Source organism: Pygocentrus nattereri, chromosome 5 (assembly GCF_015220715.1).
Source record: "Pygocentrus nattereri isolate fPygNat1 chromosome 5, fPygNat1.pri, whole genome shotgun sequence".
Classification (NCBI taxonomy): Eukaryota; Metazoa; Chordata; class Actinopteri; order Characiformes; family Serrasalmidae; genus Pygocentrus; species Pygocentrus nattereri.
The window spans coordinates 39,236,898-39,261,107 of record NC_051215.1 but is presented as its reverse complement, the minus strand read 5'-3'; the positions used below and the strand labels follow the sequence as shown (position 1 = coordinate 39,261,107).

Genomic DNA, 24,210 nt, shown 5'->3' with positions numbered 1-24,210 from the left:
TGATCTAATTTGTTTTAATTCATAGCTGCGATTGTTTTGTTTGTTTGTAAAGCATCTGTTCCCGGGCTGGACACATGCTCTAGCATCACAACAATGTTCAGAGTAAAGAGGGCAAACCACCAAAAGTGACCTGAGCAGAGACCGCTCCATAAATTTAGAAAACAAAATACAGCATGACAAAGGTAATGATGCATCTGGTCAGAGTGCTGGCCTGCATCTTCAAAGCTTTAATTACACTGTGACTCTCCTGGCAGATGTTGGAAGAATAGTGGGAAGACAGAGCAAAGTATTTAGCAGGTGAAACACTATCCTCCATGTTATGTTATACCTCACAAGGGTGGGAACACACACAACTGCAGTTCTGCTCAGCTTTTATTTTCAGATGATAACGGAATAAATGGATAACTACAAGTGAAGGGTATGTAAGAGTCCAGTTTTAAGTATTTTTCAGAATATTTCACAAATTGTGATGTCATTTCATAAATGCAGTCACTACTGAATCTGGAAACCAGAGTTAAATGAGCCTACCCCATTTCACACATTAGTCACCTACATTCACCTGTACTTCTCCTTAACCACAAAGAAGACTGAGAGCGTAACGTGAGCATAAGTTAAAAGTAAGACCATGTTTTGCTTGGCCAAGTTCACTGGACTTAAATGGAATCAAGGACTTCCTTTTCAGAGCAGGTGACCCCTGTTTCCTACAGGATGATGCCCTTCCCGAGCTGCATTAGCTTGTGGTCAAGTATCAGGTGTCACTGAGGCTAATCACACAACTAGGAATAGGACTCAGCTCACACAAGCATCTCAGAGGACTTAGTGGTAATTTTACACCAATAGTGCCATCTAAAGGTCAGAGGAAAAACTTGCAGAACTTACAAGAACTTTTATAAGCACAAGAAAATCTTTATCTAAGTACACAAGTCTCTGATCAGCCAACCTAGAGCTATTTATACTGCTTAAAATGCCTCACAATTGCAATGCAAATACTATTCATAAATGTTTTAAACTATATTTATTTATAGTTAACCGCTTTTCACAATTTAGAAGTAATAATTAAAAGGTATATTTTAGTCTATATTGAGTCTTTACTGCATATTGAACGTCAGTTAAGCTTGCTTATAGGTTTTCATTCATGTGTCATTTTACACTTCCACTTGTATGCTAATGTATATAAACTTATGCTCCTACAGTTTTGTAAATAAACAAAAAACAATGCTTGTCATTATAAGGGAAAATAAAAGGAATAAGTGCAAAGAGAAAAAAGGGCACAACACATTTGTGCATTTTTAATCTCTCTTAATTTTCTGGCCCATTCAACCAACTTCATTTGCTATGCAAAAAAAAAGCTAAGCAGTTTGATCTGTCTGTCAAAGTCCTCACTTTAAAGGCAATGCGATTCGAATTATAATAGGGTTGAATCAGAGGGTAAAGAGGTGGGGCCAGCCTGAGCCCACCATGCTCCCCAACCTCTCCACCTTCTCTGCTGTGGGAGAAGGCAAGGGCCTGTCAGTCATCTGCTGGCACTGGACCTGAAGAATACATGCCTTTCATACAGACCTCCAGCATTTCTCCTCATAGAATCCCACCAGCACTTAGTGAAAGGCACCCTTTACCCAGAGGAGGGGGGAAAAAAAGCAAATTTGAAGAAACTCAAGCCTACTTTGCAAATCAGTCAGTAGATACCTGATTGTCACTCCAAGAGTCAGGGACTAATCCTATTGTTTTTTCTATAGGATTACTTGCGCCAGGTCCCACTCCCCCTTTGGCACTGCACGGGAGAATAGACAGATTAAGGGGATTAGCTTGTATCCTCCTAACTTGTCAAGCCGGGATGTAAGAATCCATTGACTTCTCTGTTCTGAATGAGAGCAGTGCCTGAAAAAGGGAGAAATGAAAGGCACTGAACAAGAAAAATTCCTGAAAGAACAATGTTATTTGTTTGCTTTTGTTTCTTTTAACTCGGCTGAAAGGTTCAAAGGGCCTCACCTAAGGAGCAAGAGTCCAAAGATGGAAGGAAAGATACATCTTGGAAATCAAAGTGGGTGTGAGTCCATCTGTCAAAATAACATTTTCTATAAAACAACCATGCACACTTACACAGAGATTACCCTCATCTACCCGAATAGGAGCTGTTCTCAGTCCAATACTCAACACATAGTAAGAAACTGTGATCGAACACACTAAACCTCACTAATGTTACATTCATTCACACTAATGTTAACTGATTAAGCTATTGAATGATTTGTTTTCATTAAATGTTTGGGTACATGTACTACATATTTCATCGGAATGCAATGCTTTCATCAAAAATATGTTTAAAGGGGAATTCTGGCCTAAAACTAGCATTTAACATGCTAACTAAGATTTAACTTATTTGTCATGTAATGTAATATTCTTTTGTGCAGCATTGTTTCCTTTAGCCTCACCAGTTTCACAGAATCCATGATTTTGTATCTTTTGTCTTTCTCTCCATCTGTGTTCTCTTGATATCCAGCATATATTACACAAAAACCACTTTAGCAGGAATCCTCCCATCAGTGATAAAGAAATCCTGACTGGGAGCACAGACACTCATGTAGAGGCTAATAAATACAGACATATTATTTAACCTCCTAGCAGTAGCAGTTAACTATCTGGCTTTCTTCTGTATTATCTGGCTAGCAGGAAAAAAAATGCCTGCCCTCAAGTACCCAAAGTGCTAGTAGTTCCTCCCACCTTCAAGATACATCATCAGAAGTGGGTTTTCCTGATCTTTAAGACTAAAAATCTCACTCTAGAGATTAGTATGGCTCTACTCTAGAACAGGAATAGGCATGTTTACAACAGATGTAGCAATGGTCATTTTTTATTTTTTTATTTTATTTGAAGTGTCCCTTTAAATTATAACTGAAACGAATGCAGTCATAGGTATGAAGCAAGTATTTAAATGTGAAGTGTAATCATTTTTATACATTATTTTTTCATAAGTTTATCCCTGCATCCCCAAAAACTTGCTTTAAAAATAAATAAAATAAAAAATAACAAACATTACCAACCACCCCACATGGCACTAGCGTGAAATTACATGATGATAAACTGTTATTATGATAAACTGTTTTCAAACACTTCACATTAATATGAATGAATGTGCATTTATTAAACGAACATTTGCTGACTTTCAGGACTCCTTGCAGTGATGTAATGTATTTGTTCTCTGTGCGAACGTAATGTCAAAATTCATTGCCTGAATAGAACAAGGAGAGAAACATACATTTTTTCCCCACATTTTAACCTACAACCTGCAACTAGTGGCTTCACTCTGACGAGAGGCTGACATCGCAGAACTGGAGTTAAGAATAAACGTTATTCAGTAATTACTCGTTCTTGAAAAGAGCGCAAACAGGACGCCGAATTATCCGATCCATTATAGGGCAATTTAAACATAATAAATGGCGTCACGTTTAAAACTTATTTCCTGTCCCTTTAACTCATCATCACCTGACTTCTTTGCAATCAAATGTAAAGAGCTTGCTTACGAAGTCACACCCAGTACAGCCCTACCAGCGCTGACAGCGCTGCAGCTGTTAGCAGAGTGACAGCCCGAGCAGCCTGTGCTGAAACGCTCCTACGGCGACATCAGGGAAGTTTCTCCTTGAATCGCCCAATAGCAAAGTATGAAGAAGGCGGGGCTTGGAAGTGTAGCTACTTTCCTTAGAGTTGTGTAGCTAGCTGGCTAATTAGTTGAAAGGAGACAGAAATAAAAAACAAAGCTGGCTTGCTTGTTAGCTAAATGTCATACCGCGCTGCAGATGTGTCGACAGCTACGACAAAGCGTGGGATGTGGGAGACCGACTATACAGCGCTGAAAATGGGCTTGTTCTTCATGAACGCCGTTGTCGGTCCCGTCAGCTCGGCGTCAGCGGAGACACTGATCACGGAGGTAAAAGCAGAGCAGAGCGAAGCAGCTAGCTGTTGTTATACATTCACTGAGCTGGCTAATGGCTAAGCTAGCTAGTCTTCCTACTGTTTTTACAGTGTTGTCATTGGTCAACAAGCTACTCCATCGTCCGAAAATGTCAACAGTAACACAGGCGACTTAAACCCAAACTAGAAATAGATCATAGTGGTAACGTTAACTTTGCCTATTTGTGAATTGTTAGACTTGGCTAACACTAATCCAGCGAACTGTTTGGGTGAAAACTTTGTTTGGAGCTACAGGGACACAAGTAGCTTAGCTGTGTAGCTAGAGAACTAACGTTAGCTTAGCTAGCAACAAAACAGCTTTCTGCGGAAGTCTCTGAATACCAGTATCACTAGTAAATTAGATAAACGAGGTTAATATGTTCGACAGTTTGTTAGCGACTGAATCTAAACAGGAATATTTCTCTTGACATTTTATTGGCAGCTGGTAACTTTATTTTTTATGGTGTTTTTGGCTGGTGACTTGAGTTTCTTTGTGTGAGCTCACTTGACGCATGATCAATTTAAAATCTGTTTAAATGCTACCAGTACGTTGCTTTCTATAGGGACCTTTCCACTGACACATTCGAGGAAACATTTCTTTATGTTCATACAAAGTAAGAGGGTGTTAAACACATTTAAAAGTGATGTCACTATCAAAATGAAGGCCTAGCCAGTAATAAACTGTCTGTATGGGTCAGTGATGAACAGTGTGAGAGACATGATTTGTTCATTTCTTTTATTTTTGTTCAGGAAAATGCGTAGGGAAGCAGTGTTATCAGTGTTTCTCTTATAATTGGGCTTACTATGGCCTAACCAACTTGCACACACAAAACTGAAGAACTTCAAGATAATCTCTATTAAACAATTCCAGATATATTCATCAAAAGTATTAATGTGTTTGATTTATTATTTAGCATGGCAAAAAATCTAGACAAATGCTAGGTAAGGTTACTCCTGTCTGAGCTTTTACATTTACATTTACAGCATTTAGCAGACGTTCTTTTCCAGAGCAACTTACAAGAAGTGCTTTGTCAATCTAGAGAAAGTATCTTTGCTAGTTACCAATAGCTTAGAGAAAAAGACAGTCCTGAGCTCAGATACTGCTAGAAACAAAATGTCACTAATCTGGGTTTGGTGAATGCCAGGAGAATGTTGCCTGCCTGACTGCATTTTGCAAAGTGTAAAGTTTGGTGGAGGAGGAATAATGCTATGGGGTTGTTTTTCAGGGGCTGGCCTAGGTCCCTTGGTTCCAGTGAAGGGAATCTTAATGCTTCAGCACACCAAGACATTTTGGACAATTGTATGCTTCCAATGTTGTGGGAACAATTTAGGGAAGGCCCTTTCTGTTTCCGTTTTACTGTGCAAAGCAAGGTCCAATAACGCATGGCTGAGTTTGGTGTGGAAGAACTTGACTGGCCCACACAGAGCCATAACCTCAACTCCACTGAACTAGAACAGACTTTGTGAGCCAGGCCCTCTCGTCTAACACACAGGATTTAGAATGAGATGTCATAACTCCTCTGGGTGTAATGTGTAGGTGTCCTTTTTCTATATAGAGTGTATCTAGGTAAGCAGAGTTCACATGAAAAATACACTCTCAGAAAAAAAAAAAAGGTACGACACTGTCACTGGGGCAGTACCCCTCTTGTCACTGGGGAGGTACCCTCAGAGGTACATCCCAGTACCTTTAGTCAGGGAACATAATTGTACCATAATCCACTGAAATTATATTTTCCAAACTTTACTGACTCCACACACCCCATCTCGTCTAAAAGCTTTTTATTTTATTGTTCTGATTTAAAACGTTTGGTTATGAAAAGATACAAATGTCTACTTTTCCACTAGGGAAAATTTGTGTAAGGAACACCGTTGGAACCTTAAAACCACTGTTGTACCTTTTGAGGGTACACTTACATTGTTTGTACCTTGATGAGTGAATTATGTACCTACATAGTACGTTTATTTCTAACAGTGTATGGTCCAGTCAATAGCAGTGATTTTTAAGTTTAAGAACCGGTGAATTGGGATTCCTCCTAAAGTAATTTAATATTTGTTTAGTGTCTCCAGTCCAGATTCGAAAGTGATTTGTCCAGTGCTGACAATTGTGATGTGTCCATATGGCCTTCCATGTTTACCTGTAGGAATGAAAATAAAGTTGCACATATCCAGATTAGTACACGCTCAGTCAGGAACTTGGCAGAAACGATCTTTTATATGTAATGTTTCTCAACTCCTGCCCCAAAGATTAAGGGTGTGAATCTTTGACTTTACTGCAATCTTTTGCCTTTGTGCAGTAAATTGCATTGCATTGTTAATTTCTTGAGAATTTACAGACCTTCCATATAGTTTTTTATAATAGTTTACCACACCTTGATGCTGATCTTATACTTTTAAATAATCTAACGGGGGCTGATATTTAGTATTTCCTGATCTAATTTAAACACAGGTTTACATTTTAATTAACCATTACTTCACTTCCTGCTTTTGATGCTTCTGTTTTAAAGCCCTGGCTCCAATGTCCATATTGTCTGAAGACCTTAATTATTTGGGTCAGGTGTATTAGTGTAGTATTGCACTTTCTAGTTAAAGGAGGGCTGATTTTAAACATCATGGCTGTATTTAAATTTCCCTCCAAGTAAGAACTGTTTTGGTATGAACTTTCTTCAGTTTTCCACACATTTCTGCTTTTTAAGGCAAATAAAGAAAAGCATTTCAGTGACTACAGTAGTGATTCTGGGTAATGAGAGTTAATAACTCTGTAATAATTTTGTAATAAGTTTGTAATAATAAGGAATAAATAACTAGTGGACCCATGTTTCTCAATTACTAGAACTCTAGTTCTGCTAAAGGAATGTCTTACAAACATGGTCTGTTTTGGGTGAACTGCTTTGTTCCATTTTCGTCTGATAAAACAAATTTTGCCATGTTCTTACACCGAAAAGAACCTTATACAGTGTTGTGAACATCACCCAGACAAATATCTGATTTCCTGGAAGAAAACATACTGTTTTTATGTCATTTTTATGAATTTTAAATTTTGCTTTCAAATTGATTCAAATTCAAAACGGAAGCAGGCAGCAAATGACCTAACTTCCAGTTCAGTGCTGGGTCTTGTATACCTTTTATACCAATGGTACAAAATGGAATAAAATGTTATATCAGGCATTTTGCATCATGCTATTTTATATCCTGTCATTTTGTCAATATCACTAAAATATCATTAAAACTGAAAAGTGAGATAAAGTGAGTAATAATAAATGATTTTTGGTATACCATTTTTTTTGGTATACCAGTATGTAGACAATATCACCCAGCACAACCGTGAGATATTACCAGTGTTAGCTTTATAATTTAGCCTGTTGCTTCATCTGTGCATTAGTTTATGGGTTTTCTCAGACCACTGTACACAAACATTATGTTTACTTCCACTTAGATGATTGTTAGGCTGTTGTATTTCAAAAAGATAACTTTACAGGAACAGGAAGAACGTTCTTAACTTCTAATGGAAGTAAATGGATAAATTATTGTGGACCATTTCTGTTGGTCTGTTTATCATGAAATTTTGATGCATCATAAAGGGCAACTGGCCTTTTCCAATCATGTCAAAAATGGAGATACAAGATTTTGTCCCACCAATGGTTTTCAAAAAGCCTATACTGCGGTCAGTGTAAGGGTGTGTGTGTATGTGTGTGTTTAAGTGCCTGAGTGAGTGACAGGGAGAGACAGCTTTCCTGTGTCATCCTGTTTACTTGCATTCCCTGGCATGGCTGGTTGTGTCCTAAATGTTGTGAGCGGGGGCTGTACTGGTATTTAAAATGAGACTAGCCTTTAGACTAGGCAGTTCATATCACACTGTATCATGTCAGAGTGCAGAATAGTTTGGACTTGATCTTCCTCTTGTCTCTTCCTTCGCTCTCCAGTCCTGTGTGTGTATACAACATTGCTCTCTCTGAGCTGAGATAGCAGTGAATTCTTCTCTCCAGAATATACTATGTCTCTCCTTTTGGGCGTTCGACAGGTAATCCTGAACAAAAACAGCAGAACATGTTTATGTCAGCATTGCTTTCATTGACAGATAATTATACTTTTTGCTGTGTTGGCCACGATTAATGAGAAGCTTCACTGAGCTTCACGTTAACTGTATTCTCTACTCTATGGACAAATGAGGTGTGGTTTTGTTTTATTTTGTTTGTTTGTTAACAGCATGTTTTTTTGCTTGGTTGTTTTTTTAACAGCATAACCATGATTTTAATGATGGGTTACGTTAGGTTGTTGTTCCATGAATTGCCTGTGTTAATTATCTTTTCGCTGTGTATAAAAATATCCCAGTTTCAATGCCACTTACTAATTGTACCTTTTATGCATTCACCTCCTTCCCTTTTAATGTGTAATTTCTAACATGTTAGAACAGACACACAATATGTACCTCTTGAGGACAGTGCAGTTATAGCAGTACATGATTATATGCAAACATCCTGTCCAACATGGTGCATTTGACCACTAATGAGTCACGAGCCAAGTAGGGATCACACCTTGTGTTTTGTTTTGCAGAGTAAGCTGCTGTGCATCGGGGTGAACAACCAGAGCTACATCTGTGAATCAGGCCACTGCTGTGGAGAATCTCAGTGCTGTAGCTACTATTATGAGCTGTGGTGTAAGTAACCTCACCTTCCCATTTCATGTTTGAGAGCCAGGCCAGGACATGGTACAGATATGGTTTGTTTTGATGTAAGTCATGTTTGAACAAGGAGTGACCCAGCCAAGTATGTTTGCCTCTGGATTTCTCAGTGCTATAGGGACGTTAAACAGAGGGTCTAATACAAACAGATGTTTGAGTGTATCTTGTGTAACGTGCTTAGAAATGACACTGATTTATATTTGTATACATTTTGACTGCCTTAAATTAATAATCAGTTGGTCAACCGCTAATTACTGACAATCCAAGTCTTGTGTTTGAAATGAATTTGTTTTTTATGGCTTATTTCTTGACCAAAGGCTTAGCACTATTCACATATTATTCCCTACATATATTTGGGTTGGACCCAAATATTTGGCTATTCAGATTGGGGTGGGGGCGCTGTTAGTACTGTTCAGGGTTCTTGAAAGAGACTTGGATGACTCAAGATTGTGGTCCATAACACAGCTTTATTTTTAATTAGCTGAAAACTGCACCAAAATGTTGAGATGAAACACAGCCTCTCCAGCACTTACAGTTAAAATGTATGTAATGCACTTTGTTTCTGTAATTTTGAAAGCATAGATCATTGTTCTTACCTACTCAGGATTTATTCATGGTGCTGCTATGGGTATTTTGCATTTTATTTATCATATTTAATGTGCTGTTATAGTAAAACTGCTTTTGCTTAATCTTAGACCACATTAGTGACCTCAGAATGTTTGTACTGATTTTGAGAGTAACTTAGTCCTGGAGAAACCCTGTATACTGGGTTTACACTGTTTACTCAAGTTTTACTACCTCAGTAACTGCTGTGTTTATGTATGTTATCTGATAGCGTAAACTTACAGATCACCACATGTTTAATGACTATGCACCTTATTCTCACTACCTCATGTCCAGAAATGTGTGCTGTGTCAGTGCTGCACTGTCCTTTCTGTTTACTGTGTCTAATGTCTGTTTTAATTTATCGTATTTATTATATTGTTTCTAGGTTATTTTTTTGTTTGCACACTATGTCTGCATGTTTGCACTTTGTACTTTTTGTTCCTTCTTGCACCATGTTTGATCCTGGATCACTCCACTGTGTACTTTTTCATGGATGGAATGACAATAAAAGCCTCTTGACTTGACTTGACTTGACTTGTAGTGGTGAGGCTGATTTGTAAAAGGATGGTACTTGCTTTTGTGTGGATGGTTCACTGAGATGTATTTGGAGTTCAGCACTGTTCACACCCACTGGCAATGGTACAGTCTTATCATATTACTGTCGTTCTGTAGCGTACCATCTATTTTAATAACTGATGACTAATCTCATTTCTGCAGTAATTATGGCATTTCTGCTGAGTCAATGTTTTTTTCCCTCATTGCCACTAATACAGCTGGTCCAGACAGACTTGCCTTACATGTAACATGATTAGGGCAGCTCCTGTAAACAGATGCCATCAGCCTCTCTATTTGGAAAAGTCAAGCCCATTCGCCAGAAATGGCTTGTGCTTTATTTGGGATTTCAAACACATGGATGTTATGATGTGTGTGAAAATGGCCAAAGTTCAGGGCATTTGACATAACAGGGCATTCTTCACCTGTGATTCACTGCCAGAAGTGTATCACCATATGAAAATATTTAACTGACTTTTAAACCTTCTTAGTATAGAATTGACTTTTTATTGAAATAAAGAAGGCTGGCTCTTATCAGTCAGTCTTTGAGGATCTAACATTAATTGTCAGAAGAAATGTCACAAGTTGGAGTACTGTTCATTCATGTACATGACCAATTTAAATTTGTAAATCTGTAATTTTTGAAGTCAGTGCTGTTATTTGATGATTCATACAGAACTCATTATAAGGTGTACTTATTTATGCTTTGTAGGGTTCTGGCTGGTCTGGACTGTCATCATCATCCTAAGCTGCTGTTGTGTGTGTCACCATCGTCGCACCAAGCATCGACTGCAACAACAGCAACGTCAACATGAAATCAACCTCATTGCCTACAGAGAGGTCCACAACTACACCTCACTTCCCTTCTACTTCAGTGAGTGGCCAGCTTTGACTTTATACAATGACATCTACCTGCCTTTCTCTCAAACATCTCCTTTCTTACTCTGTTGACTTGTTTTGTCTACATGCCACTTAGGATTCTCTGTGCTTATATGCTTTAAACATCTTAGCTTTGACGTCTAAGCTTTAAGTTTGAAAAGGGGGCAGAATCATAAGATCAGTCTTATGACTTCTCAAGCTTAGCATCACCACCTACACTTAGGAAAAAAATCTAGCATAGTGCTAACTTGTCGCTGCCACCTGGCCTTCATTTATTACTTCCATGTTAAGTTAATTTTTCGTTAAAATATGCATTTAAGCAAGATTGTGTTACATTTACATGATCCATTCATGACCTTTGAGAACATACAGATTTTAAAACCTCTCTCTCCCTCTCTCCTTGCTTCATTGTCTTACTTTCAAGGGTTCTTGCCTAGCTACCTCTTACCTGCATATGAGGAGGTGGAGAATAGACCCTCGACACCCCCTCCTCCATATAGTGCCTCTCAGCCTGGTCAGGGCAGTGATGCTATGAGCCCTGAACAGCCAGATGAGCTTTGCCCATCGCTACAATCCACCCCTACAAACCCTGCATCAGAGAGCCACTCCAGCAGGGACTGTATAGAAGAAACTCATTGTCCTGATACACATTGTCCAGCAGGAGATGCCCACAAACCCTACCTAAGCTTTGAAGAAGATGGTCAACAGCAGCAGGTAGCATCAGCTACTTCTCCAGAGATGTCCAAGCAAGGCAGTTGCAGAAAAGATCCCTCAAAGCCTGTGGAGCAGGGACTGGACAGTTGTCCTGACAACAAGGACAGGACTCCTGGGCGGCATAGACGCTTTACAGGTGACTCAGGAATTGAAGTGTGTGTGTGCAACCGTGGACCAGGCGAAGATGAGGAGGAAGAGGAGGAGATGAAGGAACTTGAGGGACTTCTGGACAGAGAGGGGTTAAGGGAGCAGGACTTCTGTGATAGCTGCAACCCCCGTAATAATGGCCCTCAACAGCCAGGGGATGAGGAGCAGGGCTTTGCTGCCCCTGAGAGGGGCCCTGAGCACAGAGAGCCTCCCTTACAACGACCCCCAATCTGCCTCCATTTGCACACCATCAATGAACAGGAGGGTCCTCACCATGGCAACAATACAGATCCCCAAAGCTAAGCACCACCACCTATAGCAGTGGCTATTTTAAGGACTACTGTCTCCCTTTACTTTCTCGCTGTACTGTTGCTTTGGCCGTTTGTATTGGAAGTGTGAATGTTATGCAGTGTTTTGAGATCAGACGTCGGAATCGAGACGTTTTTAGGTATGTAGCCTGAAATTGAGGCAGTGATCAAAGCTGCTGCTGAGGAAAAAATTATTCACTTCCTAGACCTAAAAGCAATTTTGACTGAGGTGCCTGTAATAGTGAAATATTGATTAGTAATTATTTAATTACTATTTCTTCATTAATCCAGTGAGGTTTGTTAGTTAGATGTGGACAAAATATCCAGTGGCAGCCAGTTAATCTTCAAATTAGAGCACTCATAAAAGAATTAACATTGGCAACAATGCATTACATGCTTGTTAAGTAGCTCAACAGACTCCTAGATGTCATCTAGCATGAGGTTGCACTAACACCTTACAATTTTATATGTATTTCTTTTTATAATACATCGGTCTACCACTCTTGCAGGTGTACTGCTTTGTGAAGATGTTGATATTTTTTTTTTTTTTTTTTTTTTATTTATTTTGTTTAATAAATAGACAGGCAGATCTACAGTTTTTTTCCTCCAAATATTTAAGAACAGAATTTTCTTGAAAACGAAATATTAAGAAGTCTAACTGGAATGTTTTTCAGTTATTTCAGCAATTTTTCACCTGTTTTAAACATGACCTGCATGTTTAAAACATGAAACATAAATGTAATCAGATATATACACACACACACACATTTCCTTTGAGCTTTTCACCCTGTGATGTAAATGTAGCCTCCAGTCTCTTGGCTACTCCTCTCAAAGGGACTAGATTATGCACTTCATAAATACAAGAAATTAGGTTGAGGGCCACCTTGTCACAACACATATGTCCCCAATATCAGGGCAGTCTACCAAACAATTAGGCTACTGTGTAGCCTTTCTGAACAGCATCCTTTTATAATTCACCTCCTTTCCTAATTGTGAATGAAATCTGTCAGATATTCTACATACTGTATTGGTGCAAAGGTAGACTTTTTTGCTATGCTTAGCTCATAAAGATGAGGTAAGGCTCCTTTCTTTCAAGACTTATTTAATTTTGCTCTTTATTTGGCAGGCTTTTTAGTTTTCTTTCTGTGTGTATGGATATGTACATGTTTTCCATCACAGCCTCAGCTTTCTAAAAAGAAAAAAAGGATTATATTTGATATGTCTGTAAACTCATTGTGTACAGTAAAGTAAAAGTGGAGCTTGGAGTTAATTAAGCAGAGGTGCTCAAAGTGAGGACTGCAAATGTCGTATTAGTGTTTTCTGGTAATGACACAGCTTGCCTGATTAGGTGCATTTGTTGATTTTTTTTTCATATGTCACTCTTTCATATGCCTTAGTGGAATATTGTATGTTTTATGATGGGATTCCATTATAAATAAGGATTTAAGGCCAGTATGGGTCCTTCTACAGAATTCTGATTCAGACTGTGTGAGGTGCTAATGGCTATAATCTTTTTGTCATAAAGAACTTCTCAGCTGAATGAATCACTTTGTTAGCTTCATGTAATTTCTTTTTTTTCCATTTTTTTTTTCCATATCCCATTTTCTAACACTGTAACGGAAACAAAATAAGCTTGTGAAGTTTTATGGTACCTGTTTGCTAATGTTATTACAGATTTTGTCTGGTTAATAAGTCAGGTATGTTTTCAGTTTGATAATGATAAACATGCTTTTCACAGAGACAGAGAGAGTGCTATAAAGAAAAGATTGCAAACAATAATCCTGTTTCAATCAGAGCTTTTTCATGAGAAGATGGTTCCAAATGGTTTGATTAATGCTCTCCTCCACAGTGTTGTCAATGCATATGCTTTAGTGTGCCGTTTTCTTTTTATATACAGTAATGTGGATCAGCCAGTTTCCATTCTACTGTGGCAATAGAGACTACGCAAAGCTGCTCCGCTGCATTCCTACACTGTGGTGCATATGTGTGTGCCAGTTAGTGAGAGGGATAGATAGAAAGAGAGATAGATAAAGAAGTGATCTAGAGTTGGTTGTTCGTTGGGGTTGTGTGTTTATTTGACCTTTGGTGGGAATTATCAGTTAGGCTTTCAGCAATACAGGACAATTAGATAGTCCTCAGTTCAAAGGGCACAGATAGGCCATCAGCCCCAAAGATAATACCAGGCTAGGGTGTCTGTGTAAATGGAGGATTGTCTTAAACAAACAGCAGCCACCAGATACTGTAGAATCCTGCTTGGGCAGTGTTTGCTGGAAACACTGGTCCTGCAAACAAACTAAAACTTAATTCTGCTGTTCATTAGGAAACTAAGTATTTTGTATGTACTGCAACTTCATGCTTGCAGAAGCATTTGGTGTTGAGTTATAGGTGCACTTGTCTGCTTTAGATGGTTCCTGAAGCTGTAAAATCTGCTTCAAGTAGCTTGAAGTTTGAAGGAATTATGCTCTCAAGTTTCTTCTGTAGTTCTAGTGGCAGGTGCTTTCTCCCTCTTATTTTGATGTCTTGAGACCAAAAAATAAATATTGGTTTAAAAGAGAAATCAGAATCATTTAAAAATATGAATGAGATTCATTTGTTTTTGTTTTGTTTTTTTTTTGTTTGTTTGTTTCTTATTTTTGCCTGAATAAGGTGTCATTGCACTGTTTTAAATTTGATGCAGTGAGTTTGTGCTTGAAGGTAACGAAAGGCTTTAGAAGCCAGTTGCTTATCATGTTTAGCTCTAATGTGAGGCTTGGTACTATATCTTAGTTTTGTATCTGTAGTTGGGTTTTTTTTTTTTTTTTTTTTTTTTTTTATATATATAAATAAAACTGCATTTTTCTGCTATTGGTAACATTTTGTATAAAGCCTCAGCCAAATGAACGAGTATCAAAGAATGTACATCATGAATAAAATAACTTTTAAGTAACAGCTTAGTAGTCTGTATTGCATGAAGTGCATTTACTGTTGGGTGCATTCAGTGATTTAAAAAAAATGCCAGACAGTGATGGTGGTGAGAGTCCAATAGAAAACTGAATGAAAGTGTTGGTGTTTGGCTCCCCTTTAAATTCATACACGGTGCTCTAGATGTAAGAAGCAACAGTCACAATGGCGGCATTTCTTGTAGCTGGCTTGCAGAGTTGGCTAACTCTGGGAAAACACTGTTTCATAACCATACTTTGTGTTTCATAGTCCAACCATACACTCTTATACTTTTAGACACCACTACTACAAGTTAATATTCAAGTTCAAAAGTTTAAGTACAGTCAATAAAATTGGATAAATATGAGGGACAGGGCCCAGAGCCCTGGAGGAAAGGATTAACTCAGACCTTAATTTTTTTAAAAAGTTTTTATTACATTTTTGTTTGTGGATATGGAATCAACAGCTCTCATATACCATCATTATGAAAGAAAGTTCTAAGCTATCGAGACACCTTAAAATCACCAGTTATTTTAATATTCACCATGAAGCCAATGTAAACAACAAGGCTTTAAAAATGTCTGGGTGCTTTTATGACTTTTTAGTTATACATTAACCAGCGAGACCGGATTTATCTTTTTATTACAGAAACAAAGAAGCATAATTATTTGCCTCATAGCCCATACACATCTCTGAAACTATGCCCAGCTGATTAGAGGAGATTAATTAATAAAACGTTGCATAATTTTATAGCAAAATGGACTGAAAAAGACACAAAAAGCTGACTTTAAAGCTAAACTGACTGACCTTCATTGTTCTAGTGAGGTTTTGGGTTCTTTTCCCAGCCAGGCCTGAGTTTGGCATCAACCTTGTATTTCTGGGGCTGAAGGACAACCCCAAATTTGCCATGCAGGTCTGGTAGAGGCTGACCAGTGGGCACCCCCAAAGTGAACCTCTGCAAAGTCCATGACAGGAAGAGGAAGAGCTCCATCTTGGCCAGGGCCTCGCCGAGACAAACACGCACACCAGCTCCGAAGGGCAGGTAACTGGGTGTTGGGTAACACAGGCTGTTCCCTTCCTCGTCCAGAAAACGCTCTGCTCAGCAAAAATTATTACACATTATATTACCATTACTATGCAACAGCAGAAGCATTGCCATGAATATAGCCCAGTGGCTCTGTGTTCATTAGCAAAAATGTAGGATTTATGTAGTTATGTAATTAGTACCTGGAATAAACAGTTCAGGTTTTTTCCATTCTTTTTCATCATGATGCAAGGACCACAGGTTAACAATGACTCGTGTCCCTTTCTGTACAGTGTATTCACCTATACTGTAACATAGCAGATAAAACAGAAGCATGTTTTGGTTTGCAAAGCTTCACTGCAGAACATGGAGCCTCATTCACCAACTATTCTTAAGAAATGTCGTCTTATGTCATTTTCACAAGATTCTGGCATTCACCAATATTTTCTTACTTGGGGTTTGTTTTAGAACAGAATCTACATACACTCTAGAGCACAAAAGTGTGAACAATTCTGCAGTTAAGGAGCACCTAATAAATCTGACGTGGACTTTTTCTTACAGGACCGACCTTAAGAACAAATGCAAGAAAATATTACAAAGATGTTAGTGAATGAGGCTGTTTTGAAGGCCCCATATGCTACATTCTTTTTCTTGCATTTTAGGCTTCTCAGAGGTTTTTCCACTTTTTTCTACATAATTAGTGTGATTTTATGTACCGAAAACAGTCATTCATTTTACATGACCATTTTCAAACCTCTCTTTATCCTCTAGAATTAAACGGGCTGTTTTTGTTACTGTACCTTTAAGAATAATATATACAAAAGAGCTTTGTTCCGATTGGCTGCTCTGTATTGCACCGCATTCAAAAAGCTTTAGAACTTAAATATAAATGAGTGGGGCTAAACTGCTGTATGCTGAATAGGTGGATCTATGTAAATTAGTTGGTTCTGCCTTTAATGTGAGTACATAGAGGTGTTGAATTACCTGCAGTTTGAGAGAGCAACATGAGGGATGAGGAGTGGAGAGACAGGCCGAATTCGGAGCACCTCTCTGATCGTGGCCTCAAGGTAGGGCAGATTTCCTCTGTCGCTGAGCAGTGGGTGCCTGTCTCTTCCAATTTTACTGTCCAGCTCTTCTTGAATCTTTTTCTGAACCTAGAATTCAAAGAGAAAGCATGACTGGCTGTTCTTGACCTACATTTCCCACTCTGTTCTGCACAGACTTGGGTGGTGGCCCTAGTGGTACATACTGGTTGTGATAGGGTCATCCAGGTTCTTTTTTGTTGTCTAGAACAGTACTGTGCATTTAATCATTATTAACCTAAATGAATAAAAGTACAAGCAAAAAATTACGGCGGGTTTACTGTTACGGCCAAAAAGTGTAATTTACTGGACCTGTGGATGATGTATAAGGTAAACTATGGACCACTTCAGAACGGTGGTTGTGGTCTCCACTCCAGCTCCGAAAATATCCCCCACAGTCATCAGCAGATGATCGTCAGTGAGACCAACACCCTGAGTGCTGGCGTTATTCTCTGACCTGCGTTTGGTGTGCAGCAGAACATCCAACAGGTCCCGCTGGATGTTATCACTGTAATCTGCCTGCAGAGGGAGTCACATTTCAAACAAGCTAAAGTAAACAATCAAGTATGTCAATAAGAGAAGTGTATTAAAGGCATATGAATGAAATGAACAGTAATCTCATTGTCTCTCACCTTGTGCTCCTCATATTTCTTTTGAAGCAGTTTGTCTCTAATGGAAACACATCGTTTTAGAATTCTGAGGTCTTCATTCGGAAACATCTGCAGAGAAAGCACGTGGTAGATTCTACTGTAAAGTGAACTGTATATGTACTGTGGATGTGAAATGCATCAGTGCTTGGTGATGTTGATATAATCTACTATTAAGAAGGAGTGATGGAGTTACATTTAGTATGAAAGCTTCTAAAGTATGAACCTCCCTCCCACAAGACACACAACAAGCATCTTCAGTTTGTAGCTTAAAAACAGCCTAACGCAGTTTGCTTTTGGTAATAAACATTTATTTTTAATTTGATTTAGATTAGATTTAGATTATGTTTATTTTTCTTCCTTATTTCACCTTGTTTTCTGTTTTTTTTCTGTTTTTTTATGCGGTATTATATGGTATTAATCATATATCAATGATTATATCATTATTATTATTCAATAAAATATGTACTTGATATTTTCAAACACAAAAAGGTTGGTTTATTGTATTTGTTGTAGATACTTTACTACTGTGTAAATCTTTTCTGCATCTTAAGTGTTGTTTCTTTTTTAATTTAACAAAAATAATCAAATATAAATGTGATTAAATTTGTGCACTGAACTGATGTCAGTGATTTACACCCCTGATATATAATCCATGGTCTTCACCTGCAGCCATGGGAAAATGTCCACCAAACTGTCCTTGGCAACTGTATCCACAATGCCCTGGCTGTACTGCAGCATAGCTTCAAACTCTGGATCTCCACGCTTGTATGAGGAGCTGAAGCACAGGGCACACACCACGTTCGTGACTGCGCGGGTCAACTCAGGGGCCATGTCCACTGCAGTGCTCTGCAAATTAGTCAGAATCTCACACATAGAGCTCGCCTCTCTGCAAACTGCATGGAAAAGTGGAGAGAGTTAATAACTGTGTGATTTCATAACTCTTCTAACTTCTCAAGAACATCACAGAGCTGTTACACTGTGGTAGGACAAGAACTGTTAAGGTCCCAGTTTCCCAAAAGCATCATCTTATCATTTAGAGAGAATGTTCATATTTGCATTACGATGCTTTCAGGAAACCCAGCTGAGGTTAATTATGCAAGATTTTTCATACTCACTTATTTTCTCAATAGATGCAGTTCCCTCTCCAAACATGCACAGTGCTCCATGCACCATTTTCCGATGGAACCTCCATGTGGCACTGTAGTCAGCAAATGCTATGTCTTTCCCATCCCGTGTTAAGATGTCTGTAGTAACCTTAGAGAGAGTGAAATGTCTTTTAAGAATTATTTTAAACATTACAAAATGTGCTGGAGCTCTGCATTAGCTTTGTATGGTAATGGCCCACAACTCTCCGCTGTGGTCAGCAGCGAACTGAGCATTTTTGTTGCACTCTTAAATATAAAAGTTCCTAAATGGTTCTTAGCTTAAGGAAATACCTGTAACTTGTATAGAAGCTTTAAATTAAAAAGGTTCTTCACACTAAAACATCTCATTTCCAAAATGTTAACACTCATCAACTGAAAGGTTCTTTGAGGACCCAGAAGCTGTCCTATTCCTTTGCCACAAATAACCTTTTAGGCACCTTCATTTTTAAAAGTGTATAAAACTCTATATATAAATAAACTCTATAATAAAGCCTACTTACGGTCCGTGGTCTCCCTGCAAATGTTTTCCCTTTCTTAAGTAGGACCTCTTTTGCATGGTGATGATTGTTGATGATGATAACTTTATGGGAACCCATCATAAGCGAATATATATCCCCGTATTTCTTCTGCAGCTGCTGAAAGAAAACATGTGGAGGGCTGTCACTCTTTAGGCTCAGAAGGCTCCCAATAATAGGGAGAGAAGGGAGGCTTGGAGGGCTTCTATCATCTGCCAGAAACCCCTGCATTTTCCTCTTCAGGTAAAGAACCAGAATGATTACTCCAGCAAATACACAGGAACAAAAAAGCCATGCCATCCTGAAATGTGTGGAATCTATTAGTATCTGAGCTGGGTCTAAATCTAGGAGTGTAGTGCCTGATACTGCACATGCTCTGAGAGAGCCGAAGAGGGATTTTTATATAATTTCTTCAATGCCACCTCCTTGACCTTAAAATAGTTTCACCCCAGCAATCTTTAGCGGTCAATGTCAATTTAAACCCAAAAGGCATGTGCCAGCAGTTGCATAGGCATTTACAAACACTACAATGGACTGAACGTTTCATAATGTAATTTTTCAATGACAAAATGTTCAGTCTGTTCCAGATATTTGTGAATTCGAACATTTTGTTCTATTAAATAATTACATAGTTTGAGTCTTTGAATATGTTGCTTGGGGTGTAGCAGAATGTCACATATTGTTCCTTTGTCATTGCAGAAGCAGAAAAAGCAGCTTGCAGCAAACCTGTTTATTTTTACTATGTTTCATATGTTTGTAGAGGTTTACAGATTGTTACTGAAGTTTAGAGAGCAGCTTACATTACTTTATAACAAAATAAATTATAGTTTGTAATAGCCAGAACTTATGGAATGATTTCATTGCAAATAAAAAATATGTTAAATATATGGAATTTTGGCTATATCGTCACTAATAATGTTGCTCACAATTCTGTGTCACTTCAAACTGTAAACACAGTCATTTATTCTTGTACCTGTGTGTCCTTGGCAGTTGAAACTGTCTGAAAGACCTCAGTTTGATCCAGAAATCCCAGCAGGACTTGCAAAAGACTGCAAGTTAAGTATTGTAAACTATAGAAAAACAAAGAAGTTGCATTTATTTTGGCAAAGCACTATATCGACTGTAACCAACTGTCCCTCTACAACTCATATTGAACTAAACTTGTGTAGACCTACAAACAACAGAAACTATTTGCAGTCACATTATGTTATCCATTGTGTTGCCTGGCACACTCTCATTAGCTCATTCAGCATCTAACATTCATAAGACTGCCCTCATAGTAAAATTCATAAGAAAGACTTTTTATGCACCCGAACTCAATAGCTTATTTTCAGAAACTCTAAGCTATCATGGAGGAGGAAACATAATTAATGTAAATTTGATCACGGTAACTAGAGGCCAACATCAATCAAATATTTAACTGATTCATGTTCAACTATTTAGTGTATTCTATGGAAGGATGCTAAATAACTTCCCATAGGCAATAATGTGATAAACTATACCTTGGAGGAACATCTAACAGTACCCTTTTGTGTTACATTAGATAATATTTCTACAATCCCATTTCCAAAAATGTTGGGATGCTGTGCAAAATGTAAATAAAAAATAGAATGCAATCATATGCAATTATGTAAACCATAATTTAAAAGGAAAATCCAACAAAGACAACATATCAAATGTTTAAACTGAGAAATTTTATTGTTTTTTAAATATGCCCATTTTGAATTTGATGCCAAAAACACATTCCAAAAAAGTTGCGACGGGGGCATGTTTACTACTGTTTTTCATCACCTCTTCTTTTAACAACACTTTGTAAGCATTTGAGAACTGAGGATACCAATTTGCTGTAGTTTTGAAAGTGAAATGTTTTCCATTCTTACTTGATGTAGGATTTCAGCTGCTCAACAGCTCAGGGGCTCATTTATTGTATTGTTTCATTTCATAACCCTCCAAATGTTTTCACTGGGTGATAGATCTGGACTGCAGCCAGGCCAGTTCAGCACCGTGACTCTTTTATTATGGAGCTGTACTGTTGTAATACGTGTAGAATGTGGTTTGACATTGTCAAGGCATTTCCTGAAAAAGATGAGCTTGGGCCCTGAGAAGGTGGCAGCGTTTCTGGATCCTGTTCATATATGGTTTATTCTTTGCATTTTAGAGTTTTAACCTGCACTTGTAGAAGCAGCAATGCAACTGTTTTCACAGAAAGTAGTTTTCAGAGGTGTTCCTGAGCCCATGCAGTCATTTCCTCTACAGAATCATGACTGTTTTTAATGCAGTGCCACCTGAAAGCCCAAAGATCATGGCCAGCAAATACCGTTTTTTGGCCTTGTTCCTTGCATACAGAGATTTCTCTAGATTCTCTGAATTTCTTAATGATATAATGTACCGTAGATAATGAAAAGCAGAAGCTATTTTATGTTGAGAAATGTTATTCTTGAATTTGCTTGTGCAGTCTTTCACAATAGAGTGGAATGCTGAACCCCTCCTCATCTTTACTCCTGGAAGACTCTTTTTTATACCCAATCATTTTACTGACCTGTTGCCAATTAACCACCAGGTATTTGTTAGTATTACACAACTTTACCAGCCTTTTGTCCCGTCCCAACGTTTTGGAATGTGTTGCTGGCATCAAATTCAAAACAGCCAAATATTTTTCAAAAAAACAATAAAATTTCATTTGATATGTTGTCTTTGTACTATTTTCAACAAAAGAAAGTGTGTAATTTGCATGTCATTGCATTTTGTTTTTATGTACATTTTGTCCCAACTTTTTTGGAAATGGGATTGTACTAACATACTCACTTTTAGTACCAGCTACTTTGTTTCCCACTGCAGATATAGATATAACCTTAGTACCACCTCAGTGTAGCTGGTCATCATAACAACACCACAGAAAACCCAGCAAACACACAATATTGTCTTAATGCTGTCTACTTTCTTGAAACGTTATCACTGTCAAAAGGTTATCACAATGTTGTCACAACCTCATTATATAGTAACACTGCTGTAAGGTGTTATGACAACCTGTTGGCAACTTAGCAACATTCCATGGATGCACAACATAATGGAACTTGGGTAGATTCTAGGAGGCTGTGACAATGTACTGACAACATCGCCCATACGCTGTCTTAATGTTGTCCCCAGAGGAAAATTTTATTGCTTAAATGTTGATCTTTGATCTCTCAGGAGACTTATTTGAGATTCTCATTTATGTTTCACTAAGATATGAACTTTGTCACAGATGTTTCTCCTAAAATTGCTTAGGAGAAATAGAATTAGACAAATTTGAGACATGAGAAATTTCTGAGGTTAAACGAGTCACAACTGAGAATTTCAAATGAAATCTCTTTCTTGTCTTGAATTAATCTCTTTCAAGGCTCCATTTTTTTACTATAGAATGAATAGGAAATTACACAGTTAAATTTTGTTACTCCAAATACACAAATTCAGTTCAATTATGACACAACTATAATCATTTTACCTTTTATTCAACTTTTTTTTATTACCTTGTTTTCAACTTTTTTCTTGAACAGAAATGTTGCATAGTGTACAAAAAGAAAAAAAAAATACAGTGGCAAGATATTGCAGGAGTAATACCTGAAGTGTTGGTGCAATGTCAGGAACTGAAGTACAATTTATGTACAACTGACTTAGATGCTTTGGGAAAAAACAAACAAGCAAACAAACAAAAACAGTTGCATAATATGATGATACATCATACACAACAGACAACAGAAGTAAGACAATATTCCCTGCGAAACACTGACTGTTGAGCCTTATTAATTTAAAACTTGCTACATAATAACAATAACAAAGTGTAAAACACAAAAACTCACACTGCAAATATGTATTGGCAAGTGAAGTCATATCAAATCTGGTCAATATACTGTATGTAATATCTTATTTTAACTTGTATCCTTTTTTTCCCCTTCCACTGAAAGATACTGTAGCTATGCTCGTTTCAAGCATTACTTCTAATACGTCTAATAAAACATGCCTAATAAATGTCTAATAATTAGTCTAAAATTTGCAAAATTATAAAATTTGAATAGTTTAATAGATTTCATTTGCCAAAACTTTGTGCAAAACAAACTGTAGAACTTTTCCTGCTTCTCTTAATTAAAGAAATATTGAATTGGGAAGGCACATACACAAGGCAAAGGCCCTTCTGTGTCCAAAACAAAAAAACAAAAACAAACAAAACCCCAGTACCTTGAGTCATTTTCTTCCTTCCCTTTATAAAGTCTTTGATGTTGCTCTCATACGACATTTGTTGACAGCCGCCTTCTTCAGTTTGCCTTTATCGACTGGTTCCCATCCCTGCAGTTTACCACAGCTCATTACTTACGCTGCAGATGAAAATAAAAGAAAGTGTTTACAATGGTTGCCTTTATAAAACACCACCAAGAGTCCACAGCACATATACCCATAGCACTGCTATATACTGGCTATACTGATCAGAATGTGCCACACACTGTGCACAACAGTAGTAAAAAAATCAAAATCAGTCCAATATCATTAACTTGATAACTGCCTGTTTTTGGTAGAAGAAGGCGAATGTTGCACATGTTGGTTGTGCGTTTCCTTCTGAAATACTGGGCAAAATGAGTTGTTCTAGACATAGATCTGATGAAGAACATACTTTTGATTAAAAAGTTAATTGAAGATGAAGTGCAGCAAATTATAAGATGCTCAGCCATGATCTTGAAGTGGCAACCAAGGCCTGAAAGATGTGGAAAGTAGCGGGGAGCTACTGTTCAAATTGACAGAAGAATATCCAACATGGCAAAGACTATTTGTCAATAGCCAATGATCACCTCCAGCAGTGCTCAGAAACAATGGTTTTGCCACTAAATATTAGTTCTGTAATTCAAAGTAGAGTATATAAATCTCAAACAGATTTTCAGTTAATACATGTTTGAGTTTTGAGTTTCTGGCACATTTATTTAACAGCCTAACATAACTTTTTCTTTACTTTCCGCAAAGGAGTAACATAAACGGGATGCATTTTGTTAATGTTTTGATTTGCAATTAAGGATGTTG

At 37.8% G+C, this 24,210-nt stretch overlaps 2 protein-coding genes and 1 long non-coding RNA gene across 3 annotated transcripts; 1 reads left to right on the top strand and 2 right to left on the bottom strand.

Annotated features, from left to right (window-relative positions):
* Nucleotides 1-1,257: 1,257 nt before the first annotated feature.
* Nucleotides 1,258-3,907, bottom strand: LOC108442738. Its single transcript, XR_001859074.2, has 3 exons — nucleotides 3,782-3,907; nucleotides 1,990-2,057; nucleotides 1,258-1,878 (listed from the first exon to the last, which is right to left on the bottom strand). It is a non-coding gene; the product is annotated as an uncharacterized LOC108442738 (long non-coding RNA).
* On the top strand, nucleotides 3,478-14,757 carry wbp1la (WW domain binding protein 1-like a). The gene is made up of 4 exons (XM_017722913.2): nucleotides 3,478-3,922; nucleotides 8,497-8,599; nucleotides 10,494-10,655; nucleotides 11,085-14,757. The coding sequence occupies exons 1-4, from the start codon at nucleotides 3,773-3,775 to the stop codon at nucleotides 11,822-11,824; spliced, it is 1,155 nt and encodes a 384-aa protein (XP_017578402.1). The 5' UTR covers nucleotides 3,478-3,772; the 3' UTR covers nucleotides 11,825-14,757.
* Nucleotides 14,758-15,433: 676 nt separating this feature from the next.
* Nucleotides 15,434-19,464, bottom strand: LOC108442132 (steroid 17-alpha-hydroxylase/17,20 lyase). Its single transcript, XM_017722035.2, has 8 exons — nucleotides 19,150-19,464; nucleotides 18,620-18,758; nucleotides 18,168-18,397; nucleotides 17,487-17,573; nucleotides 17,167-17,373; nucleotides 16,757-16,926; nucleotides 15,976-16,079; nucleotides 15,434-15,843 (listed from the first exon to the last, which is right to left on the bottom strand). The coding sequence occupies exons 1-8, from the start codon at nucleotides 19,462-19,464 to the stop codon at nucleotides 15,566-15,568; spliced, it is 1,530 nt and encodes a 509-aa protein (XP_017577524.1). The 3' UTR covers nucleotides 15,434-15,565.
* Nucleotides 19,465-24,210: the final 4,746 nt, after the last annotated feature.